The 24,481-nt window shown below is 43.8% G+C and overlaps 1 protein-coding gene across 1 annotated transcript; it reads right to left on the reverse strand.

The window, feature by feature from the left end:
- Window positions 1–11,440: 11,440 nt before the first annotated feature.
- LOC148474872 (uncharacterized) lies at window positions 11,441–23,820 on the reverse strand. The gene is made up of 5 exons (XM_088458066.1): window positions 23,741–23,820; window positions 23,383–23,461; window positions 23,168–23,265; window positions 22,562–23,003; window positions 11,441–15,067 (listed from the first exon to the last, which is right to left on the reverse strand). Exons 2-5 carry the CDS (start codon window positions 23,414–23,416, stop codon window positions 13,860–13,862), a joined length of 1,782 nt encoding a protein of 593 aa, XP_088314192.1. The 5' UTR covers window positions 23,417–23,461; window positions 23,741–23,820; the 3' UTR covers window positions 11,441–13,859.
- Window positions 23,821–24,481: the final 661 nt, after the last annotated feature.

Raw genomic sequence — 24,481 nt, forward strand, 5'->3', positions numbered from 1 at the left:
GAAAATGGCCGCCGCTCCCCTGCACAGGAGACATTTGCTATATAAAAATCCAAGGTCTAGTGTCCTAAACTCCGCCTCTTTTCTCCTCAGAGCGTCACATGACCTAATGATTGCTGTGGGGACGGGGAGCGCTGTCCTGAGCGTTAGAGTCTGTTTCCCATGATGCCATGGGGCGGTGTCTATATAATATGTGATGTTATTACCTATAGGTGTGGTGCTATATATACATGTATGTAATGTGTATATAATATGTGATGTTATTACCTATAGGTGTGGTGCTATATATACATGTATGTAATGTGTATATAATATGTGATATTATATTACCTATAGGTGTGGTGCTATATATACATGTATGTAATGTGTATATAATATGTGATGTTATATTACCTATAGGTGTGGTGCTATATATACATGTATGTAATGTGTATATAATGTGTGATGTTATATTACCTATAGGTGTGGTGTTATATATACATGTATGTAATGTGTATATAATATGTGATGTTATATTACCTATAGGTGTGGTGCTATATATACATGTATGTAATGTGTATATAATGTGTGATGTTATATTACCTATAGGTGTGGTGCTATATATACATGTATGTAATGTGTATATAATATGTGATGTTATATTACCTATAGGTGTGGTGCTATATATACATGTATGTAATGTGTATATAATGTGTGATGTTATATTACCTATAGGTGTGGTGTTATATATACATGTATGTAATGTGTATATAATATGTGATGTTATATTACCTATAGGTGTGGTGCTATATATATAATGTATGTAATGTGTATATAATATGTGATGTTATTACCTATAGGTGTGGTGCTATATATACATGTGTTTAATGCATACCTCCCAACTGGCCCGAATTTAGCGGGACAGTCCTGTTTTTATGGGACTGTCCCGTTGTCCTGCCCGGGGCCGCAGTGTCCAGTGGTGGGGGTACAGTTGGGGAAAGCATACACCGCAGCGTGTATGCAGAGCAAGAATAGATACTGTGCACATGCGCACAGCATCTATTCACATTACGAGGAGGAAGTCTGGGGGCAGCCCAGCATCTCTGAAATGCTAGGCACGCCCCTTAGTGATGTAAACGGGGTGTGCCGCTAGGCCACGCCCCTTTACATGTAGGCCATGCCCCCTTTTCGGGAGCGTGCGCGCCTCCGGCCCACAGATGTCCCGACTGCTTTTGGACAAGTGTTGGGAGGTATGTTAATATGTATATAATATGTGATGTTATTACCTATAGGTGTGATGCTATATATACATGTATGTAATCTGTTATGTTATTACCTATAGGTGTGGTGCTATATATACATGTATGTAATCTGTTATGTTCTTACCTAAAGGTGTGCTATATACAGTACATGTATGTAATGTGTATATATGTGATGTTATTACCTATAGGTGTGGTGCTATATATACATGTATGTAATGTGTGATGTTATTACCTATAGGTGTGCTATATACAGTACATGTATGTAATGTGTATATAATATGTGATGTTATTACCTATAGGTGTGCTATATACAGTACATGTATGTAATGTGTATATATGTGATGTTATTACCTATAGGTGTGGTGCTATATATACATGTATGTAATGTGTGATGTTATTACCTATAGGTGTGCTATATACAGTACATGTATGTAATGTGTATATAATATGTGATGTTATAGTACCTATAGGTGTGGTGCTATATATACATGTATGTAATGTGTGATGTTATTACCTATAGGTGTGGTGCTATATATACATGTATGTAATGTGTGATGTTATTACCTATAGGTGTGCTATATACAGTACATGTATGTAATGTGTATATAATATGTGATGTTATTACCTATAAGCGTGGTGCTATATAGAAGTTGTACCTGTGTGATGTCAGATATATGTGTGTGTGTTAGTATATATATATATATTTAGAAGTGTTGGTGCTGGACCGGCAGCCGTGAGCGTTCTATGACAGTACACTACAGGATCAGGATTTCAAGGACAGCAGCAGCATTTCAAATAAGCTGGCGGCCGCTCCTGATTGGCTGCCGGTCCGCGGCTTATTTAAAATGCTCCGGCTGTCCCTTCAGTCTCTATACTGTTATTACTCTAGTGTCACTGCTAGAATGGTTATGGCTGCCGGTCTGGCGCCAATACTTCCCCTAGTCTGGCTCCAATAACTCACTGAGTGGCTGAAAGCGCCATTTAAATCCCAATGCAGGCTTGATGGGCAGTTCGGTGCCCATCTTCCTCCCCCCCCCTAGTCCTGTGTCACTTATAGTGTTCCCTGCCCTGTGCCCCCCCCCCCCCCAGTCCTGCATTTTCTGCTATGTGGTCTCCCAGTCTAGTATTCCCTGCCATTCCACACTATGCCCTGCCATTCCACCCTCCCCCAGTCTAGTGTTCCCTGCCATTCCACCGTCCTCCCACTGGTACAGCATTCACTGCCCTGTGCCCTTCCCTGCCCCACCTCCCTTACCAATTGATTCCCCGCCCCATTGTAGCTCCACGCACCTTACCCACAGCTCCGCCCACCTCTGGTTCCTGAACTTTTATTTTCGAACAATAGCACTATATTTTCCAACAATAGCCCTATATTTGTGTATATGTGTATATATATATATATATATATATTGCTATTGTTGAAAAAACTTCACATAAACCCAATGAGTCCCGGTCCCAAAGAGTTCCAGACATGGTCAAGAGGTTCAATTGTTGGTAAGACAAAACTCCACAATGACAAAAAAGTGATCTAAGTGACTGTGGAATGATTGATGGTGTCAAGCAAACGTTAGGTTAATTAATAATAACTGAGCACTGTATAAATGCCATAGCCTACCTGAGTATTGTTGCTGGTCATGTACATTCCCTAATGGCCACAACCTCCCCGTCATCTAATAGCAACTTCCAGCAGGATAACACGCCAGGACACACAGCACGTCACCTTAGGCTGGCCCCACGGACATGACAATGAGATTGGTGTCCTCCAAAGGCTGCCGCAGTCACCAGGTCTCAGTACAATACACTCTTCGGGATATGGTGGAGCAGGAGACTTGAGGGTTACTACCATGAGTATAGACCACTCTCATTGATTCTCCTTCTCTTTCCTGTGAAATGGGTAGGGCAAGGCTTTGATAGGTGCCTTCAGACCCACCTCAGCTGCACATTCCTCCAGGTAATAAAGTCGAGTAATGTACCTTACTGTTGGACAGCTTACTATAGGGGCAATAAGCCCTTTTACTGGTGAGAATCAGGGCTCTTGCTGGTGATCTGGCTAGTTTCTAATTCACTCTATAATCTTATGGGGCATAATCCTAATTTCTCGCCTAACCCCAACCCCAGTGATAGGGGACAGCAAAAAAGAGGATTTATGGTCTTACCTTGTTAAATCCTTTTCTTCGAGCGGAAAGTATGGGCACCAAACAGTTAATTACCCAGCAGCCCAGGGCTCCCTCTCCCCCATACCCAGCCCCCGGCCAGCCAGCTAAGTAAGCAAGTCCCTAACCCCTGCTAGCCAGGTGTGTCAGGGTGGGCGCCCTGTGCCACTATGGAGTCGAGGAAGAGTTTAACAAGGTAAGATCCATAAATCCTCCACTAAGGAGCACAAGGAGGACTATGTGGGACATCCTAAAGCTATCCTTCACGTTGAGTTGCCCAGGAGGCTTTCACTGACCTAGTGGAATGAGCAGTTAACTTGTCAGAGGCAGGATAATCAAGCGGAAAGTCCTGGACAAGGACTGTTTAGAAGCCGGCCAGCCTCACTTGTTAAATCATACAGGGGACACAAAGAATCAGATCTGCGAAGCTCTATGGTCCTGTCTATGTAAATCCGGAGAACCCTCCTCCAGCACGTTCATTCTGTTGAGTTGGCTCTGCATTCAGACGTCTTCCGGTTACTGGTCAGCTGTTGGGGCCTACCAGGCATAGATATGATGTCACAACAACCAGCTGCCGAGATACAATTCCCACACCAGGAATACCAGAGCATTCCTAGTGGATGCTCTGAGGGTGCCATGGATGTTCCTGCTTATCTATAGCTTTCCTCCAATCTTGATCCAGCAGCATCTCTTCAAGGTCGAATTGGAGGGATCCTAGAAATTTTCTAAGGACCCTTTAATTACAATCAAATAAGTAGACAAGGGAGGGGGAGTGGTAGTGCAAGATACATCGGCCTAATTATTGGAGGCTAATAGACAGCTATCAGACATCCATTATTTTAAGACTCTTAACTGTGATCCGACTATAGATTATCAGAAAGAATTAAAGGGTTTATTCAATAATGCCCTCTTGGATGTTGTATTGACTAAAGAGGAGTTTGATTTCCTGTACCCCTCTACCCCATCTTCCTCATGTACTGTCACCTCCCTAAAACCCACAAGATGCTACACAATCCACCTGGGTTACCCATTATTCGTGGGATAGGGGTACTCTTAATTTATCTGCATACTTTGATTTTTATTTACAACCACATGCTGCCTCTCTGAAGTTCCGCTACAACAAAGTTTATTGATCAGATTGAAGGTTCTACATGGAAACCAAATAACTTACTTGTTACGTGTGACATACAAGCATTGTATACGAATATTCCATGCACAATGGGTGGACGATTCGCACCGAGTTTTGCATCTCTGTAGAAGGGCCATCTCGAGCAACAACTTATTTGGGATGGTACCTTTGGTGCCAACCTAGTTCTCTACTGTTGCTATATCGACGACCTGTTCTTTATTTGGGAAGGTTATGTTGCTTCTGTCACTGTTTTAAAAAAAAAAAATTTAAATACTAACACTTTTGGGTTATCCTTCACGTGCACAAACAACCCTACTCGCATTAAATTTTTAGATATTTCAGTGGAGTCTTTTGTATATCTTCCTTTAAGAAAAAGGTAGATGTTTGCAGCTACAGTATATCCTCTATTCCAGCAACCATAACAAAAAAAATGGTTAAACAATGTCCCCAAAAGTCAGCTACATATCCGGAGAAATTGTACATCTGATAAAACCTTTGAAATTCAAGATTCAAATTAATTAAGGACTTTAAGGACCGAGATTATCCTCAGACCATCCTTGATGAAAAGTTAGAATACTCTATCACTTTTGATAGGCCTGAAATATTAGATGGCAATAAAAATAAGGATAAAAAATAAGTAAAAATAAAGTTAAGAATAAAAATAAGGATATATAAAAAAACAGCTAAGAATAAAAATAAGAATAAAAAGTAAAAATAAGGATAAAAATAAAGATAAGAATAAAAATTTAATTACTGTACACTAGTTATGGAAAATGTGAGTGAAAATAAAACTAGAGAAGACATGGATAGTGCAGAGACTAGTGAGGGACCGGATTTTATGCTATCCGTAACAAAATACAATGTAGCAACGAGTAAAATTCTGAATATTGTAAGAAGGAATTATAGATTATTACTGACCATATTTTATGTAAATCTCTTGATAACATACCCTTATTTTTAAGAATTAAAGAGTCTCAAGAATATGTGAGTTCCTAGTTTTTTTCTTAATCCTTTCATTACAAAAATCTCTTTACAGGTATGCAGATTTGTAGTTTTCATAAATGTATCCATAATAGATGTACTACATGCACGTATGTGGTTGATAAGACTAAGGGCCGTATTCAATTAGAGGTGAAATCAGCCATTTTCGCCGTCGTTTGCGAATCGGCCAATATATCGGCCGCGATCAGCCGATTTACAGACGATTTGCGGCCAATTTCGCAAATGACGGCGAAAAATGGCTGTTATTCGCCTAAAAACTGGATAAAACTTTTCTCCAGCCTAGGGCAGGCGAAAAAATTAGCAAAATCCTTATTTTTGGGTATAAATTTGGGATTTCTTACAGAAACCTTTGCACAGCTCCCCTAATGATACTTTAGCGAAAAAAAATTGTAAGTTGCGTACTTTGGCAAAAACTGGGCGCTGAAATTTCGGTCAAATGTTTTTTTTCCTGTGAAAAATGCATTTAATGTATTAGGTCTGGTATTTCAGAGGGTCATATGGCTGCGCCAAGTGTTTTAAACATCGCACGTGGCTGGCGCAGGTGGTTTTTTAAAACCGCTAAAAACACGCCCGCGCCAGCCACGTGCAATGTTTAAAACACTTGGTGCATCTTTATGTCCCTCCAAAATACCAGCCCCAATACATTAAATGCATTTTTTACAGAAAAAAAAAAAAATTTGACCAAAATTTCAGCTGTCGTTTTCCGCAACCAAAGGGTTCTGTATGAAATCCCCACATTTTTACACAGAAATAGAGATGTTGCACATTTCCCTCTTTTTTAAAATGGAGAAAAGTTTTCTCCATTTTTACATGAAAAATCGGCGACATTATAGCCTAAAACTTGGCGGGTGCGATAATATCACCGGTAATTGAATGCGGCCCTATATCTGTTTTTTTTTCATGTAAATCTAATAGAGAGTTTCAGATTGAGTTGTTCATTAATTGTAATTCCAAGTGTTATTTATTGTATTGTCCTTGCCGTATGTACTATGTAGGCCGGACCACACGTAATTAAAAATGTAGGTTTATGGAGCATAGGAGGAATATTGTAAATAAATGTGTAAATCACAATGTCCCCAGACATTTTTTGGAACACTATGAAGAGACCCATCTGTCTTACGATAAATAGGAATAGAACATATTCCCATTACAAGTAGAGGTGATAGATTTAGAACGTTATGTCGGCAAGAGACAGCCTGGATCTTGAAATTGCAATCATTGAAACCACAAGGGTTAAATGAGACTATAGATCTTGCATTGGCCTCAGTATGATATGCCGGCTGTCGGGATGCCTCCTGTCAGAATACCGACAGCGGCATCGGGTAAGTATACTTACCCTCCCCCCATATAACTTGTTTGGAAATATATATAATCCTTATGTGCATTTATTCATGAATGCTTGTTTATATTGTACATCTTTATTTTTGTAGCACGTCAATTTCATATTAATGTATTAGTCTATATAAATGTATTAGTTGTAATTTCAATAAATAGATTTTATTTTATATTTTTTATAACTACGAGGAGGAGTCAAAAATTATCTGCACTCTGGTTGTAGAATTTATTTTAATCAACTTTCAGAAAAGACGTTGAAAAAAAGGTTTTAGGCTGAGCTGCGAGCCACAAAGGCACCGATGTCTTCACCTCTTCATCAGACGTGAATCTTCGTCCTCTTAGGGCTTCTTTCAGGGGACCACCACTGTCAATCGTCTGTCCAACAGAATCAGTTCACGCGTACGCTCAATTTTCTCATCAGACGTGAACGGGCGTCCGGCTCCTTCATGGCTGAAACTTGTGCGACTTTCTTTGAACTTGTCTATCCATTCATACACACTTCTTTGCGACAAAACACTTTCTCCATACTGTGCACAAAGTAATATCAGAACCAGACACACCCTCAGACCACAAAAAAAAATCACTGCACGCTGCTCTTTTGTGCAAATCACAAGTGGGGCAGCCATTTTTTCTTGCACTGCAGTCACAAATGAACTGGGGAGGCACTGACCTAGTACAGAAAGCATTGATAAGACAGTGCGGCCAACAGAAGTTTTAATATAACTGGAGTGTGGATCAATTTTGACCCTTGTATATATACTAGAAATGAATCTATGAGAATTTAATTAGAGTAAGAATTCTTTCAACTGATGAGAGCTGAACCTCACCTGATTGCAATTAATACTAGCAAAATGTATTCTGGTCTTGGCAGACCAGTGACTACTTCCGTCTCTTGAAAAAGCTGCCTAGTGCGGTGAAACGCATCGAGGATACGGGACTATTGGCAGAGCTCTACTTGGAATTAACCTGCACCCCCTTTTTTTATCCACGTGGCACCGCTAGGACCTGCTAATTTCATCAAGCAGGAGTTTGCCGGAAAGACCTGTGCAGTCTCTATATTTAGGGGATTGCCCTATTGATGACCGGAGGACTCGCTGCTCATCTGCGATTTGAACCGAGTACTGCTCTCACCGGCTGCCTGTACACTGTGAGTACTGTGGAGAGCTGAGGCTCTCGGCGGCTTCTTGTGTATCATTCTAAAGCCACATCATATTGCCACATACCTACTGCTACAATTTCATGGGACAGTGATACCTTTTCACATATTCGTTATTTTAACCAGTAAATGTCTGCCAATATTTATTATTTGTTCATGTGCAATTAATTTGTTATATGTGCTTTTATTTTTACGGTATCTATTTTATTATTATATTTGTACTTATGACCCCACTCCCAGGAGTTTTATAATGTTGGTTATTTACTGTTAATAATGTTCCTATATTTGCATGAATAAATAGATATTTACTTTTATCCACTGTTGTGTGTGATAAGCGCCACCTATTAATCTATTTTGGGTACATGTTTTTTGCGAGAGGGTTGGCAAAACCTCTGTATAGGTGCGCAGCTATTGTTACCTGCAGAGGATTGTGATTTAAATTTTATATACACTTTTGCCGGTGCCTGGATCATTTGCTGTCTATAGATCAAGCTCGGGACCCTTGGGTCTGACCGATGTACATAGAAAACAAAGTGGCTTGATACAACTCGGACTCATGGGTGCCAGTGTAGGAATCACAAACTTGTTATATGCAAGGATACTAGAATGGAACCGAGGTGAACAGGCCAGGTCCACTCAGCAACCCTTCGACCTTTGAAGGCCAGGAATATACTCCAGTAACAATGGTGACCCCGAAACTCAGAATAACATAGTACTGAGAGAAAGGAAGTCAGGCCAGGAATCGAGTCTTATGTAGTCAGAGTACAACTTGAGGAAGTTGTGACCCTGGTACAACTCTGATGCAAGACCTGGAACCAGTGAAGAACTCAGAACTGACAGTCGGGATAGGTAATACAGTTACTGAACACCTCAGTGTACAGATTGTATACCCCACACACCTGCCCTGGAACCAGCACCCTTTTCTGAACCAGCCTGTCAAATCGCACCAGACACTGGCACAGCACTGGTCAGCAGCAGGCGAGGAGTCCCCAGCACATGCTGCTCTGTCTTCCGGATTCCTCCCCCGGCATCCAGCATCCAAGTGCAGGTGGCCACAGCTCTCCTGGGGGCAAGTGCGCTGACCTGTAAGGAATTTAAGGGGCCAAGCACTCCATTAGGTGACATCACAGGAGGTGCCAAATTCAAGCTGTCTATTTAAGGATGTCCCTGGAAGCCATCTTGTGCCCTAGGCTCCCAAACCTTACTCCAGCATTCCTGCTCATTCTTTCAGTTACCAGAGCTAAGGTTGTCTTCCAATGCCTTTGCCCAGCTGACAACGGCCTTGGCAAAGCTGAAGCCAGTGCAGGGTTTGCAATATCCCCTGCATTGGTATAGACTATCTTAAGAAAAGTCTCCAGCTTCTTATCCGCAGGATCCCTAAGGGAATAGGAAATATGGAAGATTTAACAAGGTGAGAAGACTCCCACCTAGAACGCTCTACTACCAATAGCGGGTAGGATGTAATGTGCTTTGACAACTGGAAGCACTTATTAGGGTGAGATCATACTTCCATAAGGAGGTACTCCAACTGCCCCAAAGTAGCGAACTCAGTGGTCACCTTCATCAAATGCTTGAAAACCAGGGCTTTGGACCTAGGAGTCTGTTCAGAATTCTCCATCTGGAGTACCAGTCTAGCTTGATTAAAGCCTCCATCAACTATAGACACAGAATTCTTAGGCACTGGGGAAGTTTCCCCTTCAGAGGTGACTGAGATACTAGCCCTGTGCTCCGAGGACAAGGTATCTGAAACGCCTTCCGATAAGAGTGGAGAATTTCCTTCTGGAAGGCTTGCACTTGGATGAAATATCCTTGTCTAGCATCTGCAGGAAAGATGCTCACACTGGCGCCAACCCCTCTACCGACAGTGAAAATGACTGCATCCATGGAGGTTCTATAGTACAGCTAAGCAGTCTGGGTAGGCAAATGTGCCCTTTCTACCATGAATGTGTAATCTGTATAATGTACAGTAGGGTACCTCTTACACTTCTGTGGGCACCATAAACACTACGCATTTCATATGCGGCCAATGTGGGCTGTACGCGTTGCTGTACTGCAATTATATAGAGTGGACGCACCAGCTTCTCTGAGAGTTCTGATCTTTCCCAAGTATTTTAATTTGAAGTGTTATCGCAGGTACACTACATGTAGAAAGCTCACTAGAATGAATGGGGCTGTTTAAAGGAATGGGAAAAATTTCTAGCAATACAATAAAAATACAAATGAGGCGTTGTAATTCCTCAACAAATGGTAGAACACCTACCCAACTCCAGGTGCTATTTAATTGATTATGCCAATGCTGGCTCTCATCCTGGGTGGTCCCTGTAAATATATGGAGCAAAAGCTGGATAATATTAAAGTTACCTGCAACTAAGAGCACACGTCGCTCCCCTCTCTAAGTCCCGGCAGTTCCCGTAAGCAAGCTGCAGGCCGGTCAGGGTAGACCACACACCTCTTGCTTCTCCTGGAGGTGCTAATAGATCTGGGTTATGTCCACACCGCGCCCGTCTCACATAGATATTCGGTAGCCGGTGAGTATCATGAAATTGCACCTAAATGAGCAGGTTGTTCCTAGCTCCGGGGTGTGGCCGATTTCCTGGTGTGTCCAGGTGTTCCGAACAATACAGAGAAGAGCAGTAATTGTTGCTCCGGATATCTGTAGTTTAGCGCAGGATAGTGGCGAGTCCAGTCGGCTATTTGCTGCTACAATCAAGGAGCTAGCCCCACTTGGCAACGTGTTTCGTCTCGCTTTTTCTAGACTTTGTAATTCCTCAACAAGCCCCGGAAGCATCTGCATTACCTGTGCCAGCCAGTCTCTGCCCAGTGCATTGTTGGTGCTGTTCTCTATATAATGTTATTGTGCAGGTCCTGGTGCCAGTGCGCCCACATTGGCAGTGATGTCATTACACACACCTGGGCACTGAGGATTCTTGTAATGCTGTACTGGGCCTTCTAGTAATCTCACCCCACAAAAGATCGTACTGAGTATGGGAATGCTACATATGGGTATGAGTGCTACGGGTTGGGTACAGGATCCCGGCGGTTATAATCCAGATGTTAGGATACAGACACCTGTCGGTTGGTATCCTAACCCTCCTGTTCTCCCTACCCTAATCCTCCCTACCCTCAGCCTAAACCTAACCCTCCCCCTAACCCCAGGACGTACCTTCGGGATTCCGGCACCGGTATTCTAACAAGTGTCAGGATTCCGGTGTCAGCATTCTGAACGTTGAGGTCCCCGCTGTCGGGATTATGACCGTATCCCAAATACCACATATAGGATACACGAGGAAAACAAGGCACTGCAGGCCAAGTAGGAAAATAAGAAGACATTATAATAAGGAAAGGTTGTAAAGCCGTGACAAAGAAAGCAATATAGAAAGTGTACACATAGACAAGTAAAACATTTTTATTAATATAAATACACACGGCATGACAAGCAAAGTAAAAACAGACATGTGAGTCAATACAGTTAACATCTATTTAAAACTTATTAAATCTTCTCCATTCACAATACCTCCACCATTCCTCCTCTACTTTCCTGAACCCAACTCTTTATATTATCCCCTAACCTAAACCCTCCTCCTCTCCACCAGACATTTAAGCTGGGTACACACGTAAAGATTTTCTGTCCAACCATCCAACTAGTTGGTTGGAATGAAAATCTGGTAAGGTATGAAAGCAAATGACAATCAGCAATTTGCTCCCAACGCCGGAAAATGGACAAAAAGTGTTGTTTGAACAAATTGTTTAGATCAAACATTTAACAAACTTGTCTGACGCCATTTTCATCTGTTTTCTGGCATTTAGGAGCAAATTGCTGATCATCAGTTACTCCCATACCTTACCAGATTTTCATTCCAACCAATCAACTAGTTGGATGGTTGGACAGATAATCTTTAGGTGTGTACCCAGCCTTAGGCTTTCACCTCTCTGCTCATCAGACCCTTATTCTTCCACCTACCCCAATCATACCATCAAGCTTCCACCTCACTGCTCACCAGACCATCACCCTTCCACCTACACCAATCATACCATCAAGCTTCCATGTCTGCTCACCAGACCCTCACCTATCCAGCTACCCATCATACTGTCAAGCTTCCTTCTCTCTACTCACCAGACCCCCACCCTTCCACCCCTCTGCTCACCAGACCACCCTTCCACCTACACCAATCATACCATCAAGCTTCTACCTCTGCTCCAGACCATCACCCATCCAGCTACCCCAATCATACTGTCAAGCTTCCTTCTCTCTACTCACCAGACCCCCACCCTTCCTCCTCTGCTCACCAGACCCTTGCCCTTTCACCTACACCAATCACACCATCCATCTTCCACCTCTCTGTTCACCAGATCTTCACCCTTTCTCCTTACCAAACTCTCACCCATCCTCCTTTTTTCCTCCTCTCAGGTCACGAGGCAGAAAATTATATTTTTTTATTAGCTTGAATCAAATGCATAAAATATGTAATAATAACGTAGTCTAACAAGACACACCATCTTGAAAAGTAGACAATCTAACATCAAGCAATCTAACATGAAATGAGGGCCCTATGTGTTTATTGGTCGGGATGGGGAAGATATTAGCATTAGAATTCTCCCATCTCTTGAATTCTTCATGCTTTCTGTAGTATATAGTAGGCTTCCTTCTAGCACCCTGCGCCTGTCACAACCCGTGTAGTTACTCTTTCCTGTCCGGGGTGTCGGTCTCTACTCCCGGTGCTTCTAGCACACTCAGCTGATGCAATAAACTGCTGAGATTAAGCAGTTTGTGTGCTAGAAGCAACAGAGCAGAGAGCAACACCCCAGGCAGGAAAGAGGAACTGCAAGAGTTTTAACAGGTGCAGGGTGCTGGAATGAACACTATATAGTGATCACCAGACAATAGCTACTAAGGAGACATATTAACAAGGTGTTGAATTAACCAGATTAGTAGCGTGTGCCAGGATGGGGGAAGAATAAGCACATTTCATGTCCCCAACCCCATTGTGTCCATGGCTTTATTACAGTCAGGACAAGATGCCTTTTGCTTGGAGAACACACTGATCAGACTGCTAAAGAGAACACATAATTTGAAAAGGGCACTCCATGAGGTTGCCCAAGCTTTTTAGGTCCTAGGATGAGGGAGATCAGGCACTTCTAAGGCCCTCCAGCCATTACCAATATTTTGGCGAGGCTTGATGCGGTCATTGGGTATTATGCAGGGGCGTTTCTAGAGAGGAGGGGGCCCGTGTGCAGTCTCTGTCCGGGGCCGCCTCCTCTCTGTAGGCCTGCTGCCCACAGCGGCGAGCGCAGCACCTGTAGGCTCTGGGCACTAGAGTGTGCCCGGAGTCTACACCACATGCACAGGTTCACCGGGAATATGGCTGCGGTGGCCATTTTAACAGCGCTGCTACCGGCGCCGACGTGGCACTCCGGAGGTGAAGAGGTAAGTATTAAAAATATGAGTGAAGGGTGTGCGATGTGGGCCCCCCTGGACCCAGGGTCCCATGTGCCCTGCTTCCATTATAGATATGCCCCTAGTAATATGTTAATGATGTAATCATGTCGTGCCTTCTCCATTGGCACCATCAGCATTAAGGTAAATTTCCTCCACACTTTAATCTCCTGCCGTGCTGAGGACAATTGGGTATCATCCTCACTACTTTTGATGTATATGTTGAGGACAAGTCCCACTCTTCCTTAGCACTGTTGGGGTTGATTAGAAAATATGAACAATGTAATATTGTCTCAGTTTCCCATTATATCCAAACCATATGGTCGGGATTATTTACTAGAATGCTATATAACAATGCAGTCTTATTATTGTTGAGAGTGATGCCTGTTCACACATAACATTAAATGGTTTCTCACCTGTGTGTTATCTGATGTGTAACAAGAGCTGATTTCTTTGTAAAACATTTCCCGCACTCAGGACACGGAAATGGCTTCTCACCGGTGTGACTTCGCTGATGTGCAATAAGATTATATTTCCGTGTAAACAATTTCCCACAGTCAGAGCATGAAAACAGTTTCTTCCCTGTGTGACTTTTTTGATGCATAAGAAAATCTGATTTGCATCCAAAACATTTCCCACACTCAGAGCATGGAATTGGCTTCTCACCTGTGTGACTTCTCTGATGTGAAACAAGAGCTGATGTCTGTGTAAAACATTTCCCACACTCAGAACATGGAAATGGTTTCTCACCTGTGTGACTTCTCTGATGTGTAACAAGATTTGATTTGTGTGTAAAACATTTCCCACACTCAGAGCATGGAAATGGCTTCTCACCTGTGTGACTTCTCTGATGTGCAATAAGATTATATTTCCGGGTAAACAATTTCTCACAGTCAGAGCACGAAAACGGTTTCTTCCCTGTGTGACTTTTTTGATGCATAAGCAAATCTGACTTGCACCCAAAACATTTCCCACACTCAGAGCATGGAAACGGCCTCTCACCTGTGTGACTTTTCTGATGTATAACAAGATTTGATTTGTGTGTAAACCGTTTCCCACACTCAGAGCATGTAAATGGTTTCTCACCTGTGTGACATCTCTGATGTATAACAAGTCGTGGTTTGTGTGTAAAACATTTCCCACACTCAGAACATGGAAATGGCTTCTCCCCTGTGTGACGTCTCTGATGTGTAACAAGATGCGATTTCTGTGAAAAACATTTCCCACACTCAGAACATGGATATGGCTTCTCCCCTGTGTGACGTCTCTGATGTGTAACAAGATTTGATTTCCGTGTAAAACATTTCCCACACTCAGAACATGTAAATGGCCTCTCACCTGCCTTAGCTGGCTGATGGGTAATACACTTTGTGTTCTCTACAGAAAAGGGACATATTTTATCTACTGTAAGAGATGTAATACGTGTACCATTATAAGATTTATCAGAATATTCCACCCTATCAGACGGATTAGATAATGCATCTGCACTGTGAGGTACTGGATGTATAATTGGGGCAATGGAGGTTTTTCCTGGAGAATCTCGGACAATGTCATTTTCTATTTCAGAAGTTGTAGAAAAAATGAGATGATTCTCTGAAACATTCCATCGGTTACACCCATCTGCTGGAAATGAAATAGATATGTTTAATTTTCAATTAAAGTCTATGGTGAGAGTTGCAAATTGCCATCAAATGGGTAATTTATGCGGTTTCAAAGAGCAATTTATAAACCAATAACTATCATTTTAAGCTGTGGATTTGTGTAATAAACAAGTGAAGATCTTGGTTACTTGACACCAAATGATTTAAAGAGGGAGGTATTCCAGCCAATTCTATGCGTAACCTTTTTATATATATTTGTGAAGTTTTTGGATTGTCAGCTCTATTGATAATTCTCCAGTCAAGTTTTTTTTTATCTCAAGGGTTTAATGTCTGACATTCAGTGGTCTTATTTCTTACTGTTGTATGTATAACCCAGAGCATCGACACGTGTGGTTATACATTATATTTGTTATCTATGATTAAAACTGGTTGACATGGGAAACGGTCAAATGGCGACTACCGAAATCCCGATCAGCTGGAGATGCCGAAATACAGAGAGCCAGCATCCCGAACGTAAGTACAGAGGGGCCGAGTACCTGTTAGCCGCGGGGAGGGGGGAGGTTAGGTTTAGGCGCCCCGGGGGGACTTAGGCTTAGGGAGGGGGGAGGTTAAGGTTAGGCTACAAACAGCAAGGCTTAGGCACCATCGGGGAGAGGTTAGGGTTAGGCACTCCCGGGGAGGGTTAGGTTTAGGGTGCGGAAAAGGGGGGTTTGGCACCACCAGGGGGAGGTTAGGGTTAGGCACCTCCCAGGTAGGTTAGTGGTTAGGCACCCCAAGGGAAGGTTAGGGTTAGGGTGGGGAGAGGGTTATGGAATGTATCAGCCATAGGGCCAGATGCAATTAGTCGCGAAAAGCTGAGATCGGCGAAAAGCACAATGTTTACGCCTCATTCACATGTTTTGAGGCAAAGTTTTCGCCTCCTTACTCAATGCGCGCACCCACTTTTCGCCTTATTCAATTGTAAAACAGGCGAAAAAGCATATAGGCAAATGCAGCGAATAGCGGAACTGGCGAAAAGGACAGTTTTTTGGGGGGGAAATCAGTCTGTACCCCCAATAAAGCCTAACTCACCTGGAGAATCAATATAGATAATAAAAGTAATTAGGGATCTTATTTTGAGTCAAAGGGCTGTTATATGCATGTGTGGAAAAATGATATTAAGCAATGTCTTTATGAAAAATAATTGCTGTAGTTAAATTGGGGGTACATGTAAATGGATACTAGTATATTTTGGGGTTTGTAAAGCGCAGAATACATAATACAGCTGCTGCAGCCTCCTGAAATCCTAAAAACAAAACATGTCTCATCCATAGAGCACCCCAAAATACCTATCCCAGTATCCCGTGCCGCCCTCTTGCTTTAACTTTCTGAGAACCCTCGGGAGGAGGGAGATTGGAGGATAAAGATGCAAGATTGAAGTCCCATCTCACTGCTTTACAATACTTTGTAAAGAAAGCTCGGTTGGCAATTACAGAGGTCAAACGTTTCCTGTAGTTCTTGACCAGGTTTGCACACACTGCAGCAGGTATTTTGGCCCACTCTTCAATGCAGATCTTCTCTAGACGTGTCATGTTTTCGGGCTGTCGCAAGGCAACACGGACTTTCAACTCCCTCCACAGATTTTCTATTGGGTTGAGGTCTGGAGACTGGTTAGGCCAATCCAGGACCTTGAAATGCTTCTTACGGAGCCACTCCTTAGTTGCCCGGGCGGTGTGTTTGGGGTCATTGTCATGCTGGAAGACCCAGCCACATTGCATCTTCAATGCTGAGGGAAGGAGGTTTTTCCCCAAAGTGTCACGATACATGGCCCCATTCATCCTCTCCGTAATACGGATCAGTCGTCCTGTCCCCTTTGCAGAAAAGCATCCCCAAAGCATGATGTTTCCACCCCCATGCTTCACAGTGGGTATGGTGTTTTTGGGATGCCACTCATCATTCTTCTCCCTCCAAACACGGCATGTGGAGTTTATAACAAAAAAGTTCTATTTTGGTCTCATCTGACCACAACATTCTCCCAATCCTCCTCTGGATCATCCAGATGGTCACGGGCAAACTTTAGACGGGCCTGGACACGTGCTGGCTTAAGCAGGGGGACCCTTCGGGCACTGCAGGATTTGAATCCATGACGACGTAGTGTGTTACTAATGGTAACCTTTGTGACTGTGGTCGCAGCTCTCTTGAGGTCATTGACCAGGTCCCCCCATGTAGTTCTGGGCTGATCCCTCACCATACTCAAGATCATTGATACCCCACGAGGTGATATCTTGCATGGAGCCCCTGATCGAGGGAGATTGTCAGTGATCTTGCATTTCTTCCATTTTTTAATAATTGTGCCAACAGTTGATCTCTTCTCACCAAGCTGCTTGCCTATTGTCGAGTAGCTCATCCCAGCCTTGTGCAGGTCTACAATTTTGTCCCTGGTGTCCTTAGACAGCTCTCTGGTCTTGGCCATGGTGGAGGGAGTTGCAGTCTGACTGTTTGAGGGTGTGAACAGGTGTCTTTTATACAGTTAACCAGTTCAAACAGGTGCCATTAATACAGGTAACGAGTGGAGGATAGGTGAGCTTCCTAAAGAATAAGTAACAGGTCTGTGAAAGCCAGAATTCTTGCTGGTTGGTAGGTGTCCAAATATTTATTTTCCGCAAGAATATAAAATAAATTGTTTAAAAATCATACAATGTGATTTCCGGAATTTTTTGTTCTGATTCTGTCTCTCACAGTTAAAGTGTACCTATGATGGAAATTACAGACCTCTCTCATCTTTTAAAGTGCAACAACTTGCACAATCGGCGGCTGTCCAAATACTTTTTTGCCCCACTATATATATATATATATATATATATCTATCACACATACACACACATATATATATATATATATATATATATTATAAATGGTGTGCTTTTTATGCATTTACAATGCCCGATTACTGTGTCCAGCAGTGATCGGATCAGGGGCGGAGTTGAAGCCAGAAGGAGGGGACGGGGCACTAGGGATCCGCCTGGCCGGGTGAGGAGGCAGTGGGCTGCTGCCGGATGCTCGTGATTGGGTCAGAGCAGTAGCCGCCGACGATGCCGTGGCTGCTGCTTCTGTAGCTTTTCTACAGGCAGCCGCACTGCTGAAGTTAAAGGTGGGCGAGCTGCCGGCTCCCCGGGGTCAGAACAGCAACCACGCCGCTGTAGGTAGAGGCGGGCGAGCTGCCAGCTCCCCGGGATCAGAACAGCAACCGCGCTGCTGAAGGTAGAGGCGAGCGAGCTGCCGGCTCCCCTGGGTCAGAACAGCAACCGCGCCGCTGAAGGTAGAGGCGGGCGAGCTGCCGGCTCCACGGGGACAGAGCAGCAACCGCGCCACTAAAGGTAGAGGCGAGCGAGCTGCCGGCTCCCCGGGGACAGAGCAGCAGCCGCAGCTGACAGGAGCCGCAGCTGCTGCTCCTGTTGTTCTAATGTCACCGGCAGCCAGCGCCGGTGAAAGGGGTGGGAGAGCCGTCGGCTTCCCGCAAAGAGAGCAGCAGCCGTGGCTAACAAGTCGCAACTGCTGCTTCTATAAGTGAAAGCCACGTCGGGGACAAGGGAGTGGGGGGTCCGACCGGCTGCCCAGACCGGGGACACAGCAGGGCAGCCGCGACGGGAGGGGGGGGTAATGTCGGCTGCCCGATCACTGCTAGCTACAGTGATCAGGACTCACAGAAGAATTCAGTGATGCAAAGGGACCAGCAGGTCCCTCTGATATAGGCGGCTGTGGGAAGATCAGCTTCCCGCAGCCGCCCAGTGGGCATTCCTGACTGGTCTTATCAGATACAACCATGTCAGGTAAAGCCCAGTCTGGTATGGTCGTATCTGACCATGCCAGGCAAGTGGTTAAGGGAGAATGCGGATGGTATAGACAACGTGGAGCTCTTAACTAAACGTGCCACATGAGAATCCACCATAGGAGGGACTTCCCATTTAGTACACTCAGTTGGTGGGAGAGGGTAAAAAGACGCTAGTCTACTTGGAATCTGGAACCGTTTGTTAAGAATATTCCATGCCTCCCCCATAAGCTCAGTGAGCTGCACTGATTGAGGGAACTTAGCCTTAACCACATTTTGTGGTAGGATTTGAGTGCTGTATAACCTGGCTCCAGGGAGAGGTATACAGGGAGATAAGACCTGATCTCCTGAGATCTACAGCTTCAGAAAAGCCCTGATTAAAGGCACCTGAGCGTCTCATTAGGGAGGAAGGTGTAGGAGGAGCAGTTCAGATGCGGGAAGACTCACCTGAGAAATCACACTCCGAGCTGAAGGAGGGGCTGTCAGGGGAGAGCTTACTTCCCCACTGCTGTATTAACCCCAGGGTCTACTGGCTTAACAGAGACCCTAGACGCCAGATTTTACTGTCCTGGTGGTGTAGTGGGGGAGCGGACACACCAGTTGCCCCACAACAGCGGCCTCCGGCTGGTCTCCACAGCCGGAGGTGAGGACTGCATTCAGACACGATTTCCCGCAAACGTGGAATCACCTTACTTGGCAACCCCATTATCCAGCTGCAGTCCAGGGTCTCCCAGGGAAGCGCTAGCCAAGCTCCACTGGTGCCCGCCGTCATCACCGGACCGCTCACCGGTGATGCGGCAACGGCAGGGGTAGTAGGAGCAGTCATGAAGGCGTCCATTAGGACACTCAACGTGACTTGCTCAGAAACAAAGTAAAAACTTTAAAACATAAAATAAAAGCTTTTGACTATCTAACAGCCCCACTGTTCTCAAAGGTGCGACTGCTTCTGCCAACACTAAACAAAAAAACTGGCTGCCTGTGGCTGTTGTATATGTGGAGTAGGACCAGTGCATCCTGGGAGTTAAAGCTTTAACTGTTTGGTGCACGCCTCACTCCAACCAACTACACCCCATGGTAATCCCTGTGGACCCCCTATGGACTCTGAAGAAGAAAATCAACAATTTGCACCCAAACGCAGGAACACAGCCTAAAATGGTCGTTCAGACAAGTTGGTTAAATGTTTGATTTAAAAAAATTGTTCAAACAGCAGTTTTTGTCCATTTTCCAGGGTTTGGGAGCAAATGGTAGATTGTCATTCGCTCCCAAACATTACAAGATTATCATTCCAACCAACCAACTAGTTGTATGGTTGGAATGAAAATCTGGTCTAGTGTATGGCCAGCTTTAAATTTACTGAGTCCAAATGTTCATATTCAATAGATTGTGCAATAGAATGGGCGAGGTCACAGATTAATAAATTATTGTTTGAAAGTCTACTGTCTGAAGCTGAACATGCAAAAATAAAGCTTGGTACACACTGTACAATATTTGGGCAAAGCGTGAATGCAGTAGTGTTACAGGAGCGCGATAAACGGCTTTAAATGCTCCAGCAACGTTTGGCAATGGGAGGTCAGGATTTTATTTTATGTCCTGCTTAAAAATTTTGATCCCCGACCTCCCGATCCCATTGAAGGAAGCTCGCACTGAGCTAAAAATAGCTGCAGACCGATCGTATAATCGCTCTGTCGGGTCGGAGCGTTTATCTCATCTGCAAGTGTGTAACCAGCTTTGGTCTCAGATGACGAAGCAGATACGGTATCTTATTAACAAAGCAATAGAAGATGTGCGTTTTGCCAGAGGATCGTTCACTAGGACGTTCAATCCTGAGCGGCTTGTATTAGCAGATACCTCCAATCATTATAGAGAATGTATTGATTGGTTTAGGGGTTAGCCAATTGTAGGGAACCGTTTGTGAGCCTATTGCTGAAGGAGCTATGGTGATTGACAGATGAAAGGGTGTCTAACAATCCTATTATTGGGACTGTTATTATATAGCACTTCACTGCAGTATTACATAGTGCACATATCTAGAACAGACCTAAAAAAAAGGTACAGTAGTAATTTTAAAAATTATATATACAGTATATGTGTGTACACTATATAATTATGAATATAGTGATGCAAATTATTTACAAACTATGTAGCTTATAAAATTAATTCCAAACATTTTTTATTTACATATTTATACAATTTATTAGGAATGGGTATGAAATTCTGGCAGTCGGGATGCCTGCGGTCAATATACCGACAGCGGCATCCCAATGCTCAGGATCCAGACAAGGGTCCGGTAATTATACTTAGTCTCCCCCCTTCTCCCCCTAACCTTAACCCTCTGTTTCTACTTCATAACACTAACCCTCCCCCCTCCCCATCCTTACCGTCCCCGCTGGTGCCTAAACCTAACCCTCCCCACCCTTCTAACCCCCCCCCCAGTTGTGCCAAACCCTAAACCACCGCCGGGGGTACCTAACCCTAACTCCCCCTACCCTCACGGCTAAGTCCTAACCAGCCCCGCTATACTTACGTTCAGCATCCTGTCAAGATTCCGGCGTCAAAATGTCACCTCTCGGTATTCCCGCGCTAGTCTTCTAGCCGGGTAGTGGCATTCCGACGCTGGGATTTCTTCAGCCGTGATGCCGTGCATCGGTATTTTAACTACATCCTTTTTATTATTATATTTACAAATATATTCATTACATTTACCATAAAAACATAAATATGAAATTAAAAGAATAATAAATATGTAAATGGGAAACGTATGCAAATTTGACATTAAATAATCTATTATTCAAGAAATAAATGACAGAAAAAAATAACACAATAATTACATGATAAAAAAAAGACTATAAATGGAAACATCATTAATATCACCAATGGCTAGTGTGTGTTTTCCTCCATACAACTTCCATGTGCCCTAAGGACAGCCCGAGTGATAGTGTCAGGACAGACGTACTATCTCACACACCCTGTGACCTTCACGTCACATCACACACCCATAACACAGTTTACATGTAATATAATAGGTAATTGTAGGGTTAGTACACAGCTTCTCTCATATACAAATGAGAGAATAAATCATCATTAACAAAACTATTTGTAAGATATAATATTACCATTACTGATGGAATCACTATGGTGACCTCCTTTGTACTGAGGTACCACACAGTGACATGATGTGAGGGGGAGAGCAGGCGTATAATAGGGGTTGATGGCTCCTGATGTATGAGATACACCAGAGAGTGTGGGGAGGAGACTGGTCAGATCTCTGGGCTGGTAACACACAGTGACATGATGTGAGGGGGAGAGCAAGAGTATAATAGGGGCTGATGGCTCCCGATGTATGAGATACACCAGAGAGTGTGGGGAGGAGACTGGTCAGATCTCTGGGCTGGTAACACACAGTGACATGATGTGAGGGGGAGAGCAGGAGAATAATAGGGACTCATGGCTCCCGATGTACGAGATACACCAGAGAGTGTGGGGAGGAGACTGGTCAGATCTCTGGGCTGGTAACACACAGTGACATGATGTGAGGGGGAGAGCAGGAGTATAATAGGGGCTGATGGTTCCTGACTCTTACACTGAGCAAATATATTTCTCTCATAAGTCTGTACTGAAAGAGGAGGGTGGGGAATAAGAGATTGCAGTAGTGACTGAGCAAGTTAACTATGTGGCTATTTTCTATAATAAGTGCTTAGTCCTCACCTGTGCTGATATCTGTAGGGATTTCCTCCTCCTTACACTGCTCATCACCCTTCACATACGTCTCTTCCTCTCCCGCTATATCTTCTACCTTCATATTAGTCACATACATATTTTCTTCTCCCTCTGTATCTTCTGCTTTTATATCAGTCACAAAAGTCTCTTCTACTCCCTCTATATCTTCTTCCATCATTTCAGTCACATACGTCTTTTCTTCTCCCTCTGTATCTTCTGCCTTTATATCAGTCACATACGTCTCTTCTTCTCCATCTATATCTTGTGCCTTCATATCAGTCACATACGTCTCTTCTGCTCCCTCTATTTCTGCCTTCATATCAGTCACATATGTCTCTTCTTCCTTTATATCTTCTATTTTAATATCAGTCAAGTATGTCTCTTCTTCTCTCTCTGTATCTTCTGCCTTATTATCAGTTACATCTTCATCCTAAACAACCAACAAAAGAAAAACACATTAATAGGCACAGACTGGAGATGACATTTAAGCTGCCAGAAAGAATTATAAGCGGTTCAGCTAAAACTAATTGTTATGTGATTAGATTCTCTGCAGACGCTTAAATCCTCAGAATCTTTGCCTGCAAGCCCACCTACCTGATGCTCCTGTGGGGTCCTATGATTCTCCTCTGTACAATCCTGTGAATAAAGAGGATGGGGACATCTCTCTGGGGAATGTCTGTTACTGGGTCCATCTGTAGGAGACACACAGTGACTGAGTACATTGTATATATGTGATTGTCAGGTGATGTGTGTATACAGGGCGCCCCCATACCTGCTTTCCCCTGTTCAATAAATTAGTCTCCTCTTACCTAGTAATGTGAGGGGCCGGTGATTCTCCATCATCACGTCCTTGTACAGACCCCTGTGCTCCTCTATATACTCCCCCTCCTGCATGGAGACATAGACAGTGACATCCTGACACCTTATAGTAAGCTAGAAAAAAGGAGTGTCTGCGCTTGACTAGCTGCTTAAATAAATAATGAAGTAATTGAGAAAAGAGTTTAAGCGCTTAATATTGGCTGAGCGGACAAACAAACAAATTACATATATATGTTTATACTCTTTTGAGATAAAGTGTGGAATTTTGAGGCTTGCTGGTAACTTGCCAGCGCTTCTACAAGTGACAGTCAGTGTGTAGGTTCCTATCTATACTGTCCCTTACACTACCTGAGAGTGTCCGGTGGTTGCGGCAATTTTCTCCCCTTGCACGGGGGTGCCTTCTCCTTCCAGATTACTCTCTGCGTGCCCCGATGTTGAAATAACGGCAGTCGCTGGTTGCGGCGATCTTCTCCCTTGCACGGGAAGCCTTCTCCTCCCGGGTCTTGTGCTGTGAGACAGCGGCAGCGGAATGTCGAGCGGGCTTGCACGGATAGGAACTGCTCCACATGACCTCTCATGTAAACAAACTTGTGAGCAGCATGGAAGTCCCCACAGCTGATTGAGACAGCCCAGTGCAGTGGGGAGAGATCAACAGCCAGGACCCAGAGAGGTCTGAAACGCGTTGGAGAAGGAGAGTGAGAGGTCATTAAGCGCTTAAACTTTTTCTCAATTACCTTATAGTAAGCTGACACACAATGATTCAGTCATCACCCAAACACATCCCCTGATGTTGCTGTATAATGTCCCATTCCCAGCAGTCACCTCTCCAGTCATCACCCAGACACATCCCCTGGTGTTACTGTATAATGCCCCATTCCCAGCAGTCACCTCTCCAGTCAGCAGAGATAATACCACATAGTGTGTGCTGAGAGCTATGTTATTCCTCCTCATATATCACCATACAGTCCCCTCTCTCCTATATAAATAATACCACACATCCGTGTGGACCGGGAGCTATGTTACTCCCCCTCATATATCACTGTACGGTCCCCCCCCCCCCTATATAATAATACCACATATCTGTGTGTG

The sequence above is a fragment of the Taudactylus pleione genome, unplaced genomic scaffold (genome assembly GCF_031769625.1).
Source record: "Taudactylus pleione unplaced genomic scaffold, aTauple2 ptg000804l, whole genome shotgun sequence".
Lineage (NCBI taxonomy): Eukaryota > Metazoa > Chordata > Amphibia > Anura > Myobatrachidae > Taudactylus > Taudactylus pleione.